At 41.3% G+C, this 18463-nt stretch overlaps 5 protein-coding genes across 8 annotated transcripts; 4 read left to right on the plus strand and 1 right to left on the minus strand.

The window, feature by feature from the left end:
* The first annotated feature begins 2051 nt into the window (after positions 1-2051).
* On the plus strand, positions 2052-3494 carry LOC122618877 (ER membrane protein complex subunit 2). The gene is made up of 4 exons (XM_043795473.1): positions 2052-2210; positions 2353-2761; positions 2875-3031; positions 3094-3494. Exons 1-4 carry the CDS (start codon positions 2177-2179, stop codon positions 3340-3342), a joined length of 849 nt encoding a protein of 282 aa, XP_043651408.1. The 5' UTR covers positions 2052-2176; the 3' UTR covers positions 3343-3494.
* Positions 3495-3750: 256 nt separating this feature from the next.
* LOC122618878 lies at positions 3751-5229 on the minus strand. Its single transcript, XM_043795474.1, has 3 exons — positions 5025-5229; positions 4539-4970; positions 3751-4473 (listed from the first exon to the last, which is right to left on the minus strand). Exons 1-3 carry the CDS (start codon positions 5066-5068, stop codon positions 4107-4109), a joined length of 843 nt encoding a protein of 280 aa, XP_043651409.1. The 5' UTR covers positions 5069-5229; the 3' UTR covers positions 3751-4106.
* Positions 5230-6463: 1234 nt separating this feature from the next.
* Positions 6464-10589, plus strand: LOC122618879. 3 transcript variants are annotated; one of them, XM_043795475.1, is made up of 3 exons: positions 6464-6700; positions 9535-9581; positions 10005-10586. In XM_043795475.1, the coding sequence occupies exons 2-3, from the start codon at positions 9569-9571 to the stop codon at positions 10274-10276; spliced, it is 285 nt and encodes a 94-aa protein (XP_043651410.1). In that variant the 5' UTR covers positions 6464-6700; positions 9535-9568; the 3' UTR covers positions 10277-10586. The 3 variants fall into 3 exon arrangements, with proteins under 3 accessions (XP_043651410.1, XP_043651412.1, XP_043651411.1); XM_043795477.1 differs by lacking the exon at positions 6464-6700 and adding an exon at positions 8030-8048 and having other exon boundaries at positions 10005-10589; XM_043795476.1 differs by lacking the exon at positions 6464-6700 and adding an exon at positions 8039-8057 and having other exon boundaries at positions 10005-10589.
* Positions 10590-11915: 1326 nt separating this feature from the next.
* On the plus strand, positions 11916-15818 carry LOC122618876 (adenosylhomocysteinase-like 2). Its single transcript, XM_043795472.1, has 8 exons — positions 11916-12266; positions 12386-12446; positions 13817-13886; positions 14081-14747; positions 14908-15226; positions 15288-15531; positions 15591-15711; positions 15775-15818. Exons 2-8 carry the CDS (start codon positions 12396-12398, stop codon positions 15779-15781), a joined length of 1479 nt encoding a protein of 492 aa, XP_043651407.1. The 5' UTR covers positions 11916-12266; positions 12386-12395; the 3' UTR covers positions 15782-15818.
* Positions 15819-16473: 655 nt separating this feature from the next.
* Positions 16474-18432, plus strand: LOC122620911 (calponin homology domain-containing protein DDB_G0272472). 2 transcript variants are annotated; one of them, XM_043798591.1, is made up of 2 exons: positions 16474-16780; positions 16833-18432. In XM_043798591.1, the coding sequence occupies exons 1-2, from the start codon at positions 16546-16548 to the stop codon at positions 18413-18415; spliced, it is 1818 nt and encodes a 605-aa protein (XP_043654526.1). In that variant the 5' UTR covers positions 16474-16545; the 3' UTR covers positions 18416-18432. The 2 variants fall into 2 exon arrangements, with proteins under 2 accessions (XP_043654526.1, XP_043654527.1); XM_043798592.1 differs by having other exon boundaries at positions 16679-16780; positions 16922-18431.
* Positions 18433-18463: the final 31 nt, after the last annotated feature.

The raw sequence follows: 18463 nt of genomic DNA on the forward strand, positions 1-18463 counted from the left end.
GACTGTGCCTCTTCCATTGCAGGATGAGAGCAGGAATACCATTTTAGATGGTTTCGGCTTATAAGATAGAAGGGTTAAGGGACCATCATAACAAAACATGCTAGTTCCAACTATTCGCGATCGTGAATTTTTCATATGTTCGGGAATTTCGCGTTTGTTTGATCTTATAGTTCCAACAAGAGTCAATTTGTATGGTTCTTTGAGCAAGTTCTTGGCCAGTGGAACTGATGTAAACCAATTGTCACAAGTAATATTGCGAGAAGTACCATGTATTGGTTTTGACAATTCTTTAACAAAATATTCGCCCAAAGGGATGCCGTGATTATTTGTTGATTTGCCTAGATATGGAATGGCATTAAACATATATTTTGTGGCACTGTCGCAAATCATTACTATTTTTATGCCATATTTATTTGGCTTATTAGGGATGTACATCTTAAATGGACATCGACCACGAAACCCCAACAGCTGTTCATCAATTGTTGTATGCGATCCTGGTGTATAACTGGTTTTGCATTGCTCAATGAACATATCCCAAACCTTCCGGACAGGCATAAATCGATCAGCAATTTGAAGAAAAGGGCGCAATGATTTGTCGTCCATTCGCAGGCACCGAATTAAAAAATTAAATCTATCGCGACTCATAGTCAAACAATACCTTGTACCACTGAAATTGCTGTTAAATATTTCGTCTGTTGTTAGGTGGTTGTCCTTTAGAGCAGCTGTCAAAACGAGTATTCCGATCAAAGCACGGATTTCATGTATATTTGTGTCTCCAAAAGTGGCTTTGGTCATATTGCTTTTCCGATTCAAGCCTATTTCCGCATTTGTCCATGTTACTAATTCAAGAATTATAGCATCGGTAAAGAACAAGTTAAAACATGAGAGCGGCTCTAATAGTAATTTGCATGCCCTAGTAGGACCTCTTGCCGTTCGAACAATATTTATAGCACTAACTTTGCCAGTATCTTTTCCTTTTGAAGTACTCCAGCAGTACTTATTTTTGGATCTTATGTTAGGCACAGAGAACGTTCGTATACGACTTTTCGAAGACACGTGACAATCAGTATATGTTGCTTGTTCGTCTTCACACAAATTTGAAATTTCACCGGATTGTTCAACTTCAACATCTTCTACGTCGCTCTGAACATCGTCTTCAAATACTTCATCTCCCGACTCACTGTTTATATCCGACAATTCTGAATCGTCTGTAAGCCCTTGCAAAAGTGCAGCAATTTGTGTATCATCTAAGCATTTCTTTCGATCCATTATACTTGATTTAATTCAGGAAAAAACATAAGCAAACTACAAAAAAAAAATTTACGTGGAGTTTAGAAGTCACACAAAAGATAACCATACGGCTCAGAGACGTATGCAATAGTCAAAACTCCGAAAGCAAAGAACTTACCACAATGACCACCACCGACAAGCTGCAGAACACGACTGAGCAAAACTAAAAAATGAGCGTGCTCAAAAAACACTTTTTCGAGAGAGAGCGAAAAATGTAAAAGCGTCTCTCAGACGTAGGTTATCAAAGCAGGGCATTGGATACCATTTGTACAGAACATTAAAGGATTTATTGAATTTCTCTATAAGTTATTAACCGCAGTCTAAGCTTAAGTATTTAATATTCAAGCTTAAGTATTTATTGCCCTTGCAAATATACTAATCAACTTAAGTAAACTAACTTTTTACAATATATTGAGCATTCCGGGACTTTTCGATGGACAAATCGGCCACTGCAATTTTAATGAACAGCCTAAAAGTTGAGAATTTGCTCAAGAATGTAAAGATAATAAGGATAACTCGAAAAACTAACGGGACATTCTTTTTTTTTCTATCTATAAAGTCCATTATACAAAATAAATAATATACAAAAATATGTGGAAAAAAAGTCGCTTACGAAAGGGGACGGAAAAAATACCTTTATACATATCTCTTAGTTTCTCATGCACTGCTATTTTAATGAACACAGCTGTATAATTACCTTTGACTCCACTAGACTTTACGATATTCAAAAACCAGGTTGGCAGCACCAAACCACTGTTATTTGGTATATTCTAACGGTTCCGTCGCGGTCACACTTTTATTTTGGCAGGAAGGAAATCGCCAGTTATAGATCACAATTGGGAAATTAAGTTAAATTGATGTGATATTTGAGTCCGCCTGAGTGAGCATGTCGTTAAACTATGAGAAGATGAGCTGGTCGGGTGAGTTTTCGACTTTTCCCGGCTCCAGGCGGGTGCACACCACGTCAGTGGTTGCTCCCAATCGTCCGGTTTTTCGTGGACCCAAAAAAATTGGGGGCAAGAATTAAAAGTGCCCCATCATAATGAATGAACATCCTTTCAGATGTGCGGGATCAGTTTAGAACGTGGCGCGAGGAGACGGGTCGCCACAGCGAGGAGGTGGTCCAACTGTGGGTAGCTGTGCTGGAGGACAAGGTTCAGAAGACCGGCAACGAGCGACATCTCATCCTGGAGCAGGTGATCATCGCGGCATTGGACACGGCTCGCTTTGATATCGCCACCCAATGCACCAAGCAGCTGGCCCTGGAGTTTCCGGGCAGTCTGCGCGTAATGAAGTTCAAAGCGATGCGCTACGAGGCTCTGGAGCAGTATGATGAGGCCGACGAGGTCCTGGACGCAATCATTGCCAAAGACGAGACAAATGCCGCGCCCAGGAAGCGAAAGATTGCCATCCTCAAAGCCCGGGGTCGTCGCCTGGAGGCCATCAAGGAGCTCAGCGAGTATCTGAAGAAGTAAGAAGACTAAGTTCAAGGTTTATTGGAAGAAAGTAACCGAATCGAATGCTAGACGTAACTTCTTATCTTACAATGAACACCAATCTCACAAAAATGTATAATTCCTTCAGGTTCATGTCTGACCAGGAGGCATGGCACGAGCTGTGCAACATGTATCTGGCCGAGGGTGAGTTTGGCAAAGCCGCCTTCTGCATGGAGGAGGTTTTGCTCCACAATCCCCATAGCCATCTGATACACCAGCGCTTGGCGGAAATACGCTACACAATGGTGAGCCATAAAAGCAATCTGAACCTTAATGAAGTCCATCTCATCAGTTCATGTTCTTTTAGGGTGGCGCCGAGAATATGGAATCGGCTCGCACTTACTATTCGCAGGCGCTGAAGCTTAACCCGCATAACTTGAGAGCCCTTTATGGAATTTACTTGGGCTGCAACCACTTGGACAACTCCCGAGCTGTGAGCTCCAAGCGAAAGGAGCTGCAAAAGTTGGGTCAGTGGGCCCTGGAACAAATTTTGACAAAGAGAACGATTGTACCATTGGAGGCTGCCTTTGGAAACCTGGAAATCAAATCGAATTGACCAATATAAGCACTAATAATTTGTGCAATAGATGCCAGAATGTAATGATTCCAAATATTGTCAGAAGTGGGTTTCCAGTTTCTGTTTCTTATGCAAGTACATAGATAAACAATTAAAGTAGCAGAAGTAAAAACAATTTTATAGTCAGTGCATCCGAGCAACTGTTTTTGGTGTTCTAGTATTGTAATCGGATAATTAAAAGCCTTGATTATTGGGGTAGGCAAAAATAGTCTTGTAATAAATGTAGAATAATAAATTATCCATATTTAAATATTTATCCATTTCTCTTTTCAAGCCTTAAAAACGCAATGAACGATTTCATGTTCATTAAACTTATTTTGCTGGCCTCGAGTTTTTAAACAATATCTTACTCATGCCCATTTTTGACATCTGTAAAATTAATCGGGCACTGAACGACATTCAGAATAAAACTAAGAACATTTATTCTGAAGATGGTACCTATTTTATACTTTTGTTTATTTGACTATTCGTTGAGGTCATTGACTCTTATTATTGTAAAAATTGCTATAATGCACTAGATTAATTCTCACTAGGCTCATGAATGTCCATCGTCATACGATTGCATATTTATATACGCACATGGCAATACCATATGCATATTTACTTGCATAGCACTGTAGGTGCAATCGACGACTGCAGGGCACCGAGGGCAGCGCTGATAATCCAGCGGACGGTTAAAAATAGTCCAACAATGGGACAGAATGCAATCAGTGGAATACCCCTCCCTCCCTCGGCATATTACTTCAATTTGTGGAGGAGCCGTTGCCGTACATGCGTCCGCTGTGCGATTTTCTGGAATGCTTTGGCCGGAAGATGTCCTTGAAAGTGAGTGCGGATGCGGGTGGTGGCTTTTCCGAATTGCTGGTGGAGTCCTGAGCCTGTCCTTGTGAGGAAGACAGCGTCGTATGAACTGTACTTCTGCTGGTCGGAAGTCCATCGAGATATTTTAGCTGGGGAAGCACCTGTAGAATATACTCGCGGGGTCCCTGACCTCCGAAAACTGTGCGGATGCCAGGATTCCCCATGCAAGAGAGCTGATCCAGCGCAGGACACTGCCGTTCGATGCGGTGTATCCAGTCGGTTATATTCGCTATATCGCAATTGTTGATCCTGCCAAACAAATAGACAATACTCGTATTGCGAGGACCACTTTATGCAAGATTTATGGTAATCACCACAAGATCCTTAAGCTCGGCAAATAGGGAAAAGTGTTTATGTCCAGGTTTACGTTGCGGTCCAGAATTAAAGTGTCCAGATCCTCGAAAAAGGAGAGAAATCTAAGATTTCGGAAATCATTGTGACTCAAATCGAGAAACTTGGTCTGCGCTGCAAATTTGTCGGCCAGTCGCCGCGGAATGGTCTTCAGGTTCTCATAGGCCAGCGAAATGCGTCCGTTGTCCTCCAGGATGCTTTCCGTAAATGACACATCTTCACTTGGACAGCTGCTGACGGAAATGTTGCCGCTAAAGGAGTACGGATTCGGCGTAATCATCTTCCCCTCGTTGGATTCGCTCAACAACACGTCGTTGTATTCGTAGTTCAAGCTCTCCAGTGACTGGATATTGGCACAATTCCTGAGCACCTCCGTTAAGCAGGGATTAGATGGGCTGCAAGCGGGATATTACGACCATGACGTGGATTTTTGGATGCCCATCTACTACCTGTCCTCGGAGTTGGAGCGTTCAGAGGTCGATGTTCCAGACATAACGGCGCAGATCTACATAACTGGCCACCGATCCTATTCTCTGTGTATTCCAATCGGGATCGGGACTCCGTCGGCTTGTATTTATTTTGGTCCAAAGTCGGTGGTAGACTGAGGGAAAAATGACACTTGATTCTCGCTCCGCGCAGATTATCTGGGTCTTCCGCTCCCCAAGCAAACACATACCCGAATATGTGAGTGTATTGAAACAATTGTCATCTCGGTGGTCACAATTACCCGGCGCACTCAACTACACTCGGAAAAATATTTTATTCAACCGTTTGTAAAAATATAATTATGTATATATAAAAACACAGTTGGAAGTTCCAATAGGCCATGAACATAGCAATTGTATTACGATCCTTTATTGCCACAATTGTATAGAAATTCAATCAAAATTTCCTATTTATTTAATAAAATGATTTTTTCTGTGTAAAATTTCTCGTTCAGATTAGTAAGTGTAAATGTACATACAAACATATGTACTGACAAGTCGAGAACAACAAAGTAAGAAATGAGGAACAAAACGCTATTGTTTTTTCTTTGTTGATGCTGATACTCTTCCATGGAATTATCTACGGGCATGGTGTTAGTTTCGCTGAACGCTTGGTATACTACTTAGTTCTTGGTTTACGGAATCCCTATCAAAGTAGGAGTACTTTTTGTAAGAGGGTCTATGGTGTTTTTTGTATCTCTTTTATCAAAGATAGAATTGTACTAACTTACGTGGCTGAAAACAATTGGTCCATAGTATTGCGCTGAAAATAATTAATAATAGCTTTTCCTAATATATTAATAATTATCCCTTTTATTTACACGTTTGTTTATATTGTTCAAATAAATAATAAATATGCTAAATACCGTTTACACATTATGTAGAGTGTCAAACGCAGGCGGAAACAGAAGGAAAACGTGTAAATATGTTGATTATGTGACTTTAGTCTAGTTTTACAGCACGGCACCAGCTACATTTATTTTCATTTTGCCTGGCTACAGCTGTTGCTCAGTGCTAACTATTAATAAATTATTATTATAATTGTTTAGGAACTATTTACAAATCTAAGGTGCTGTCGCTCACTACAGAGGCTTGACTGTACTTACACCTTACACAGTGATCGTAAGTGCCCAGGTCGCCGTCTTTGGCTTTTCCCCAAGCTTCGATTGGAATCACTCACTCATTCATTAAGTTAATTTACCCACGAGCACTCGCAGTCGAAAGAGACCAGCGGCAGCACTAGTACTAGTATGCGATTCCACTAGGCGATGTAGTGGAACTCGGAGGGGCGAGCCCCCGGCGGACTTTCGCTCTCAGCAATACCGCTCGTAAAGCTGCCTGGTACTCTGGTACTCTGGTCTCGTACCGCTGGGGCTGGAATGGAGCACGGTGAGTGGGCAAGTGGTCGGCAGTCGGCTCCACGCTCTAGACCCCAATAGTTCGGCGCGGCCCACACGCGGCAAAAGCTCAGCAAGATCGATCCGAATCAAGTCGAATCAGTTGAATCGAATCGAATCGACTTTTCGAGTGTGTGCGAGAGCGAGTGTTATTTTAGTGGCGGTGCACGGCTGCAGCTGTTGTCTAATTCTCAAGCGGCGCTTGGCCTCGAGTTGCAAGTCGAGTCACTTCAAATCGCAGCGGTAATAACAAAAACACGTATGGGCTTACATAAATATGCAATTGAACATGCGAGCATAGCAAATACTACATTGAGTTTGTTATTGATTACTCGGGTTGCCAGTGGCACCACCTCCCAAACGACCATCGAATCGATTGTAACACAGGGAAAAATATAAAAAACTGCAGTGCTAATGAGCCATGAAAAAATATGTAAAATATATATAAATATTGTGTAAAGAATTTGTTCAAGACTGAAGTAATCAACTCGTGATAATTTATAATTAAATTATCACACATATGTAGAGATGTGAATAAGTCATTTACCATTATTAGTTTTACTTATACAATATGTGAATACATTTTTAAACCCTACCATACTCATATTCGCATAAAAGTTAAAAAGTAATTACTTTTTCCCTATTAGATGTGAGGCAACAGTTAAAAACTGGTTTTGAATAAGTTGTCAAATTCGTTTTCAAAGTGATTAGTTGGCTTGGTGGAGCATAATTTTCTCTCTGTGCAACAGCCCCCACATATTTATTGATTAACTGACAACATACGATGAACAACAGCATACCGTAAATACAACCATTTGTACATCAGTATCAGCTCCACCGAAAGAGGTCTTTACTCTTATCGCTGGCGCGTGTTTACCTCCCCGTGAATTTAAATGCCGATTTGTGTCGGATTGCGCGATTCGCACTTGTGGAAACTAACTAACTATTTTACTGTCTTGGCTGTCTTGGCGGCTTTGCTGTGAAACAGTGGAGCGTGGCTTGCGTAATCCGTGCATGTGGATGTGCATAAAAATGGCATTGGCCAAATCAGGTTTTCGGCTAACGAAGCTTAGATGCCAAGACGGCCAGCCGTGACACTCTTCCATTTGGGGTCGGCGGCAGCGAGGGACCACTGTGGCCGAACTCAAGTGGAAGTGGAAATGGGCATCTGGGAAACGAGTGAGTGCGCTGTGAGTTCATTGATTAAAAGTGCTCAGCTGACGTTGCCGTTTCTTTGTGAATCTTATCGGACCAGAGCAGCAACAAAAATAGGAAAACCAATTAAAATCACCCATACACCGGATCGTATGGGACTTCATGCCATGCAAAAGCGATCGTGTGTAAGCGGTGTATTATTGCAGATATGTACATACATATGTACTTGTACTTTCGCAGGCACAAAGAATCGCATCGAATCGGACCAAAGTCCAGTAAAAAAGCCCTGTCTGACTCGCAAATCGCCATAGAACGATCACTTTCCGTGTCGATCGAGCGGCAATCGCTGGAGTTTATCATTCGGTGGCGAAAGGTGCTAAAATCTGACTGATTGGATAGAGACCGGGTGGGGACCAAACCAGTATAGTGCTTTGAAGTGAGTGAGGTAAATATTAGGCACTTTCGCACAGAGTGCTCTCCAACTAAGCAAATAGGCTTTGTTCCACGGTACCACACCAAATGCCGTGCTGGATATTGAAAGGTTCCAGATAATGAAACAGATCGTGTGGAACCGGGAGAATCGGTTTTGTAAGCTGTCGTAATGCCGGATTTCAAGGGCAGTGGTCTACAATGCGTGGAATGCTAATTTGGAGCTGCGACCTTTCTCGATGTCATTTCGGAATACGAGCACCACGTAAAATATGCAAAAACCGCATTCACAAACGAACCCAGCCATGTGTTGCGACTCTGCAGTACCCCTTAACAACAGGGCGTACTGATTTATTTATGTTCTCCAAACACAATCAGATCCTCATATTTTCATTTGCCAATTTTGATTTATTTCGCTATTTCAACTGCGAGAGCCATCTAAAAATAATTGTTCAGTAGCGGGGTATCCGAAAGGCAAAACGACCAAGATTTCAATTTGTTTGTTGCCTCTTTGTTTTCGTTTATTTATGTTTAGTTCCCCGTTTTGCGTCATGCAGTCGCATATGTTTTTATCCCAAATAGACTTCCTCGAAAATTGAATATTAGTCAAATCACCAGAGCCAAAAGATAAGGATGGTGGTAAATTAAATTAGGGTCCGTGTCATTGAAAGCCTATCGTTCGGATATCTGTATAGGGAAGGTTTACGTTTTATTAAAAATATATTCACGATTTAGGGAACTTACGCAATTGTAAATTTACAAGTCTACGGAAATGGTTTGACCATAAATAATTTCCCACAAAGCAATGCTAAAAATAAATTGCCTCAAGCCGTTGCTCAGTAGAGTCCAAGTTAGATAAGCAATTCTTTGCTGGTCACTCGCTCCTTTAGTGCTTATCAAATTTGCAATATTTACAAGTATTGATTACTTAACCCATGTGATAAAAACCCATTTCCACCAGTACAAAGTGTCCAGCGTGATTGATTTTTGGTGTTTGCCCTCGAATGTGGCACCACTTTTTCCCATGACAAAAAGACAATAAGTAAAATAAATGCCAATGTGTGAACAGGGAATAGGTAAAAAGTCAGGTGGCGTCTTCCCCACATGTCAATATATACATCTTACATGTCCGAGGTTCTTAACTGGCTGGAATTTCAGGCGACTAAAGTCTAAGCGAACTCACGCCGGGTTAATGGAATATCATATAAAAAGTATTTGTTATATGGGAAATAATAGCTCTGCTCATTTGAGCGATGGAAGGACAGGGTCAGCAACTTGGCCGCCGTGTTCCATTTCAATTTTGAGTGTCGGGAAGTGTGAGCACTAATTGATCGTGTGCCTGGAATGCTAATTAGATGGTCGTACTCCGCCTAGAACGTTTGATTACTCAGAACTTATGCGAAGTGCAATGGCAAACATTTCATTTAATCGCCGTCTACATGAGCAGTATTTCTCATTTAATTTATTCAATGATATTTTTTGTGCCATTTCAGGGTTTTTCGTTGAACTTACTCCAAAAGCGGCACAATGACTGGATCAGGTAAGTATTATATTTAAATTAATTCAATTAGCCTGGCATCATGGTGGATAAAATACTTTGTAGACAGATCGCCTTCATATGGAAGCAGTAATTTTAAAAATAGCTGTTTTACCACTTTCAAGCGAAATGTCACGATCAGTTTGACGCAATGCTCAAAAACATAATTGATTGCATACTTATGGGAACATAAATGTAGTTCTTTGATGTAGAATTGTCGTGTACTAAGTTTTGTCAAATACATTTTCTGCGATACATTTTCATAAATATAAATAAATACAAGATTGTATTGCAGTTATTTCTAAATCACTTGTATGTCAGATGTAGAAGATATTCTTATATATTGGTGCATAGTTATACCCATATAATACACTGATAAACAGATCTCCTTTGGTGTTTCTAAATCCTTTCTTCTTAATCTTTCAGTCCACGATCCGAAATGGAGCCTGGAGCGCCGTGAGTCGTCTGGCCATTTGGTGTGGCGCAAGGACTCCCCGGAGTCGAAAGTGCGCTTTCGCTTCGACGTCGAGGTCCTGGAGTTCGAGAGGCATCCTCATGAGGAGCTGGAGGACAAGGAGGATCACTTCTCGATGACCAATCTCTCGGCGACAGTGGCCATGTGCGCCACCTGTGTGGCCGTGGTGGCCGTCTCCGTGTTCCTGCCCTGGTATTTGATGGAGAAAGTGGGATCGCTTTAAAAAACGGGGCTCGAAGGCCCGGCTTTTTGTATATAGGTACCCGGACGGTATTAAGTAGACTCTTGTACATAAACAAGCGTAGATTTAACTATTTGTAAATAGTACGTACGTTGTATATAGACCTGTGGCTTTTTTAAGGATAGAGTTTGAAAAACTCTAGGTGCAATACGAGTGCGACAGTGACTGCTAAAGCCAAACTATGAAATGTGGATTGTATTTTAGGACGTGTAAATTCTCATAAGTTTAGTCCTATGGAAGATCACAAAGATAGTTAATGGAATAAACGAAATACTTGCCCTTTAAAGTTGTATCTTTTGTCCTCGGAGCCCAAGGGGTCGTATCTGCAGTATGCAATAAAGTAGTTTACAAGATCACGAGAATGAGAATCCCCAACAGAAGCCGGTATAATAAATGTTTATCACGCACAATGTAGACACTGCTCGGAATTGAAAGCAGCCAATTAGACCATCGGATGGACATAATGAACCTCTCAACCCCTGGAGCTCTGCACCAATTTAAGGTAACAATCATCCCCCGCAGATGCTGCATCCCCTAACCAGCATCCCTCATCCAAGGACTTGCCATGAGGGTTGATGGCGTAATCCCGTTTCGGTGCCTTGATTAAAATTCTTCCCTCTTTATGGCCACGCTAAAAGCGTGCAATGCTATCAAATCATTGGGCAACGATGGCTAAAAATGGCCGATTGGCACGTCAGAAAGTAAAGTTTACGACCCACCCCTTGTAAAAGCCCAAACTACTTTGAAGAACTAATTGAAAAAATGATTGAAAGAAAGTTCTTATATTTGTTTACTTTTTACATGTAACATGTGTCTTAAGATATGTCTTAAGCAAAAAGATTGAACTGATTAAAAAGCGCCTCTCTATTTTGAGTTCCTTATGTCAAGTTATTGTGATCTGTATCTATAATTTAAAATTTTGAATATTTTTTTTATTTTAGAGGTATAAACAAAATATCTAAAAAATGTTCCAATATTTTTATTGTTACATAAAATAGTGTCATAATTTTTTGTTTGTCGTTTTATAAGAGAAGGTCTCAAAATATTTGCAGATATTAATAATATGTTAGTATTGCCGTTATAAAATTAATGATAACTACCCCAAATTTTTTTATCTTGATAAGAGTGACCTTTCTCAATGGCTGTATTATTTTAATGATCGCATTAAAAGGGACAGAGTACTTAGCTTCCAATACTTATGCATGGAGTAGGCGATAAGAACCCTCTCTGCTTAAATATTTCACATTTAATTTCAATTAAGTCAAGCCCTTCAACTCGAACTCAAGTTATGTAGGAGCTTTAATGAAGTTCACTCATGCGAGTGGACACTTTGCCTACGTCAGAGTCGAAATTGATTTCCGTAATCTGCCGAGGAATACTGCATGGGGTGAAGTTGTGATTATGATAAGCGCCCGAGGGGGACGAGGGGGGAAGCAGAGATAAGAGGCCGCTTCGTGATAAGATTCTCATAAATGTGGCGATCTTTTATTTGAACCGCTGCTGATACCCGCTCCGCGGACTTGTTGTGTTTCTTTGGTTTTTGGTTTTTTCTTTTCTTATTTGCTTTTTACTTGCCGTATTTCTGTATTTCCACACGATCGTGCTGCCTCCCAATAAACCCGGTGCAGTGAGTCAGTTTGTTGTGTGCCCCAGTCGCGAGCGGACGATCCGTGAGATCGCAGATCGCAGATCGCTCTAGATACAAATACATTAGGCAAACAGATCGATCGATTGGCGATCTCGTTTGAATTCGAAACGCGGGACGATTTAGTCCGATCGGAGATCTCCAGCAGAACGGGCGTTGTGCCTCCGCCAAATATTGATATAGGATATAGATAGTCTAGGTGCTATCCAGGCGGATCTTGCCCTGGATGATTAGAGCCGGTCTCCCAGCTGCATAGAACGTAAGAAGTCGGAATAAAACGCGACAAAGCCGAGCATACTTCATAACCTGTTTCGGATCCGTCTAAGTGTAAGTCCCCGAAGGTCGTTCGCTCGCTTTGAATAAGTTCTGACACTGAATACGTTTGCTTGTTTGTTTTTATTCGAACTGCTGGTTTACTTTTTGTTTTGTTCTTTATCTGCTCTCAGCGCCTGCAGAATGGCCAAAATGCCAGAGACAACGTTTGCCGACCTGAGTCTGGCTGATAAGGTAACTATAACCATGGGAGGAAGCACCGTAGTGAATATTTATTAGCCACTCGAAGTTAGTAGGTGTGTTGGCCAGATTCCCACAACTGGTTTCAATCGCCGAACTTGGCGATTAAGAAAAAAATAATAAAAATAGCACGTGACACTGCGACAACCAAACAAAGCACCCAAAGGCGATCTCTGAACAGTAAATTAAAGCAATTCATTCACCTCGAAGCGTTTAATACACTTCGTGAAAGTGGTCGAGTAAGAAATTCAGTAAAGCAGCATTGATTGTAACGCTTTAGTAGGGGTCAAGCTGAACTAAATTATCGCAGTCTTGAACTATAAACTACTATATCTACATATAACAGATTACATTGCCCACCACATGGCCGCTATAAATCATTGGAGTAAATCTTACCTTATGAGCTCTGCAGACTTTCAACTTGTAATCAAAATATTGATCTGCTGGGGTCATGAGTAGATAGTAGAAAAGTCTAGTGTTGTGGATACAAGTGCATGTTTATTCCATATGGCCAGTGAAACGTAAACAACCATAGACATAGACATTCACTGGCCACGGTATACAGTCGTAGATTTCATTAACTCAACTGTTTACATACACTCCGGGAGGCTTCCGACGTAGGTCTGAATTGTAGATCTATATTCGCGATTTCATATCTCTCGAAATCAATTGGCGCGACGAATTATCGCCGGTATGCTAAACGATGCCAATTAGTGGCCAACAGCGAATTTATTTCCTTCGGCTTTTCTCTGCACTTAAATCTGGATTTAGCTGGAAACGACGCAAAAGTCGCGCCTTCAAATAGGTTTTTCATAAAAAATTAATCAATCCCCATAATACTCACATACTCGTATGTGCGATTTTGCATGCTTTATGTTTGATGGCAATTTGTTAATTGGAAAGTGCAATAAATTCATGAGTTGTGAATCGAATCCATTACCCTGATTATGCGGTTATTTTACAAATCTAGTTAGTCAAGGGAGTGGAATCAAATTCATTAGATGTGGGCAAATATATTTAGCATTTATTAACACGTAAAGGTGATGCTAAAATATGCAAAAAAACAAAAACACCTGATGTTAGATAAAATATAATAAGTCAATTGTTTTTTTTTGTATTTACTGATCTCTCATTTGCAAAGAACTTGTTGTTTTATTATCTCCCTTTTGTATCACATGATTTATGTTAATTCCAATGAGTTCATCGTCTACTTAAAGTTTGTCATTATATGTACGTGCAATTAAACAAAGTAATTTGCGGGTGACAAGAGAAAATGTAAACAAAAGGTATCCTACAAATTAATTTTAATTGACTATAATTAACTTTATTATTATTGCCATTAATATAATTTTTTTATTAAATAGACTGCTGTGAAAAAGTCAAGTATCGAAGCGCGACGGTTTTCTGATGTGTCCACCTGCTCATTCAGTTCCAGTAAGTATTATAACCCGATCATTTTAAGGCTTATAAACTTATATGTAAACTAACTAAAAAGGGTGAATTGGTTTGAAAAGCTTTAGATTACCATATATATCTATAATATATCATAAAAGATATCCGTGTTTTCTGTTTTAATATCTTTTCTAGTATTTGAACCTATTCAACATACTTATTAATCTCCCTAACAGCCTGTTTCACCGGAAGCTCCGACGAGGAAGACGTCTCCCCGAAGGACAACCATCAGCGCAACTCCGCCGGAGCCACCGACTTTTGCGTGAAGAGCATTTCGAAGAGTGCGTTTGGAAGGCGGGAGATCGAGATCGCCGAGTCGGAGATGCCGGGCATCATGACGCTGAGGAAGAGGGCGAAGGAAGAGAAGCCCCTGAAGGGAGCCAATATCGTCGGATGCACCCACGTCAACGCTCAGTCGGCAGTGCTCATCGAGACGCTCGTCCAACTGGGCGCCACTGTTCGCTGGGCTGCCTGCAACATTTATTCCACACAAAACGCAGTGGCCGCCGCTCTGGCGGAGGCGGGAATTCCGATCTTCGCCTGGCGCGGCGAGACGGAGGAGGAGTTCTGGTGGTGCTTGGACAAGATCATCCACTCCGAGGGCTGGCAGCCGAACCTGATCCTGGACGACGGCGGCGATGCCACGCACCTTATGCTGAAGAAGTACCCGGACTACTTCAAGGCCATTCGCGGCATTGTGGAGGAGAGTGTGACGGGCGTGCACCGGCTGTACATGCTGTCAAAGGGCGGAAAACTTACTGTTCCGGCCATCAACGTCAACGACTCTGTGACCAAGAACAAGTTTGATACTTTCTACACGTGTCGTGACTCCATCCTGGACAGGTGAGCTCAGATATTCATGATGTGGGAAGAGTACTATCTATAACAATATAACACAACTTCCAAATCCAATTGCTACAAAATTGAATTGAATTGAAGACACACATTCTTTTCTTCCAACGATGTAGAGTTTGACTAATCCTTTCTGTTGATCTTATTTCAGTCTGAAACGCACCACGGACATAATGTTTGGCGGAAAGCAGGTGGTGATCTGCGGGTACGGAGATGTGGGCAAGGGCTGTGCCCAGTCCCTGAAGGGCCAAGGATGCATTGTCTATGTTACGGAGGTGGATCCCATATGCGCTCTACAAGCTGCCATGGATGGATTCCGGGTGGTGCGGCTCAACGAGGTCATAAGGAGCGTGGATGTGGTGGTCACGGCAACGGGAAACAAAAATGTAATCACCAGGGATCACATGAATCGCATGAAGAATGGGTGTATCCTCTGCAATATGGGGCATTCCTGCTCGGAGATTGATGTGGTATGTTGTCGGGGTCTTTCAGATTGGCCTTCACTACTTAAGCGATTTTCATCCATTTCAGAATGGATTGCATACCCCGGAGCTAACGTGGGAGCGTGTCCGTTCCCAAGTGGACCACATCAGGTGGCCCGACGGCAGGATGATCATTTTGCTGGCCGAGGGAAGACTGGTGAATCTCTCCTGCTCCACCATATCCTCGTTTGTCGTATCCGTGGCCTCATCCACCCAGGCTTTGGCCCTGATTGAACTCTTCTCTGCGCCAGGAAGATATAAGTCGGATGTCTATCTGCTGCCAAAGAAAATGGGTAGGTTATTAGTTATTCTAGCTAAAGAATCCCAAGGGTAATTAAATGCATACTTTCAGATGAATACGTGGCCAGTTTGCATCTCGCCACCTTCGACGCTCATCTCACGGAGCTCACGGATGAGCAGTCCAAATTTATGGGCTTAAACAAGGCCGGGCCTTTTAAAGCCAATTACTACAGGTCGGTTAACCTTTTCTTCCTCCAATCAGCTCTTTAACTTATTCAATTTTATTTCATTCGCAGATATTAATCAGTATTTAATGTTTTATCCCGTTATTCTCGTTCTGTAATTTTAATATTATTTAGTAAATATATGAAAACACATTTTAATATTAATGGTTTATGTTTGGGAGCATACTGTTAGAAGCGTTTTCTAACAACACAATAATTGTTGATAACATTTGTATTCTGAGTTCAGAGGAATACCCATATATTGGTGCCCTTAAAACTTTTTAAAAAACTTTAAAATAATTTTTTTTATAATAAAAAAATAGTACATTTTATCCTTTTTTATTTTAATAAATTTTGGGGTTATTCTAAATATTAAAATTAAATATTAAAAATTATAATAAAAATATTTTCAATATTATTGTCTTATCAGTCCAATAATTAATTCAAGTCGTATTCCAATTAGGCAAATTTACTAACAAACAAATTCTGTAAAAACTAACATTATGGTTCGTGTGTTGGCTAAGGCCAATTTTACACATGCGTATTCGATTCTAATCGATAGTACAAAAGTTCTACATCAAAGGGTCTACTGGCCGCTGTCAATCTACATGAAACTTACATGAAAGTATAAATAAAATGACGGATTTTTAATAAAACGAATGCCGTTGAAAATTAAAGAAACAAAAATACAAATATTTGGGAAAATATAATAAAATACTTATACTAATTAAAATAGTTCTAAACATTCTCAGTAGCTATATTTTGAATTGCCACTTTTAATACAATTTTCTTGATTTTTAACTCGACCAAATCACACTTTCGTTCCCTGAATTATCATTGCCGATGGGTTCCCTATTAAAGGAGCTTGTAAGCCAGATAAAAGAAATACAGTCCGATTTGAAGGATGGCAACCATTTAGGACCAAATAGCGCGGATTGGAGCCGCAATGAAGTTCGCAGAATGAAGAACTGCTTGGGAAGAGTAATTCTCTTCACGAGGTCCTTGAGAGAGACATTTGCCGAAAGTCCTGGGTCCGGCGATCAAGACCAAGCCTCGAGGACTACAGTTCTGTTGCGATGTAAGTTCTTATTTCAAAGTGGCATTATGTAACTTTGTTTATTTATGGGTAGGCACTCGGTACATTAAGCGTTTGTCAACGATCCTGCCACTACTTGAGGCTGAAGAAAGCTTAAATAAAGTAAATAAAACGCTCTTTCAGCTGGACGTTGATACCATTCTCTTTGAACTGGAGTGCATTGTCAAAGAGGCCTTAAAACCTCCTTCAGCTCCGCAATTTGCCTATCCAGAACCTTGTTGTACTACTGCGGAAACTTCTTTAAAGGAAAGTTCGATTTGTGAGCTAAACAAACTGCGGCTAATGCTGAGAAATGCGGAGAAAAAGAAGGAACTGGAAGTAATGGGCCACAATTTAATGATTATGAAGGAGAAAACTTTGGTCCTTCAGGCCCGCAGAAAACAGGAGGCAGCGGAACATAGACTAGCTGAGGAGCGGGATCGCACCAAGGCACTCGAAGAATGTCTGACCAAATACCAGATACATTTAAAGGACATCACCGAACAGTATCAGAAATTGAAGGAAGCCAGCAAGCAATTAATAAAGGAGAGAAATCAGATAAGGCCAGAGAAAAGATGTCCTCAAAGTTGGAACGCTCAAACTGTGCAAAGAAAAAGCAGAATATCGACTAGGAAAAGCCTCGTATGGAAGTCGGTTAAGCTAAATCAATCGGAACAGGAGACTCTTATGAAGCTGAAGATCCGCCTTAGTGAGGAAAAGGACATTAGGGTGAGAGCCAAGACCGCAATGTGTAAAATCAAAAAGGACATGGACGAGTTGTATTTTGGGAAAGCACAGCTGCGATTCGGGTTACAAAAAGAGAGCAAGTCAGATACAAATGCAATTCGAAGTGTAAGAAAAAACAGAAAGGATACCTTGGTTGTCATCGACAAAGCCTTGAGTGCTCTTTCCCATTACAACAGACTTAAATTTCCGTACTGCAGGTTCAAGTTGAGCCGCCTCATGAAATGTCTTTATGGCAACATGATGACGATCCGAAAAAGATGGATCCGTAAAATTAGCAGTGCAGTGGATTCAAAATTAAGCTGTACCAAAAGTAGAACTAGCATTTTACCAAGGCCACCAATGGCAGCTTCTTCTCTGCCACCCGACCTTTTTTGGGACATGATATACAAGCCCTGCACCCAGTCAAACCCTATTACGTCCCATGCGAGCTTAGTCCCGGTTTTGCCGAAGAAACAGTCCAAATCCCTGCTTAAAAAGCTATCCTTAGTGCCTTTAGTTCCACGTAAAGTGCCGTCCCGCGTCCCCTGCACAGCATCGGTGCCGAAGTACCTGGGAAAAACATTCGGCGATCGACGCCTGAGCCTGCTCCGCTGGTGCCGAGAAAGGGTTAAACCATACGGCATTCCCATGTACGAGTTCAGTGCCTCGTGGAGCAGTGGCCGTGCTCTGTGCGCCATCATCCACTCCTACCGTCCCGACCTGGTTGACAAATCCTATCTCGGCCCTAAGAAAGCCGAGGGGGCCTTGGCATATGGCATTCAAGTTGCCAAATCCCTTGGAGTTTCTGACTCCGTCGACCTGATGGGCGAGCTCCGCCAGGGGCATCCTAACTTGGAGAAGGTGGTCGATTTCGTGGAGGAGCTGCAAGGCTTTCTGGAACCAGGTGTATAAGAAAAATTGTAAATTCTTTTAGTTTTGTACAAATATATTTCTTAAATA

This window comes from Drosophila teissieri, chromosome 3R, assembly GCF_016746235.2.
Source record: "Drosophila teissieri strain GT53w chromosome 3R, Prin_Dtei_1.1, whole genome shotgun sequence".
Lineage (NCBI taxonomy): Eukaryota > Metazoa > Arthropoda > Insecta > Diptera > Drosophilidae > Drosophila > Drosophila teissieri.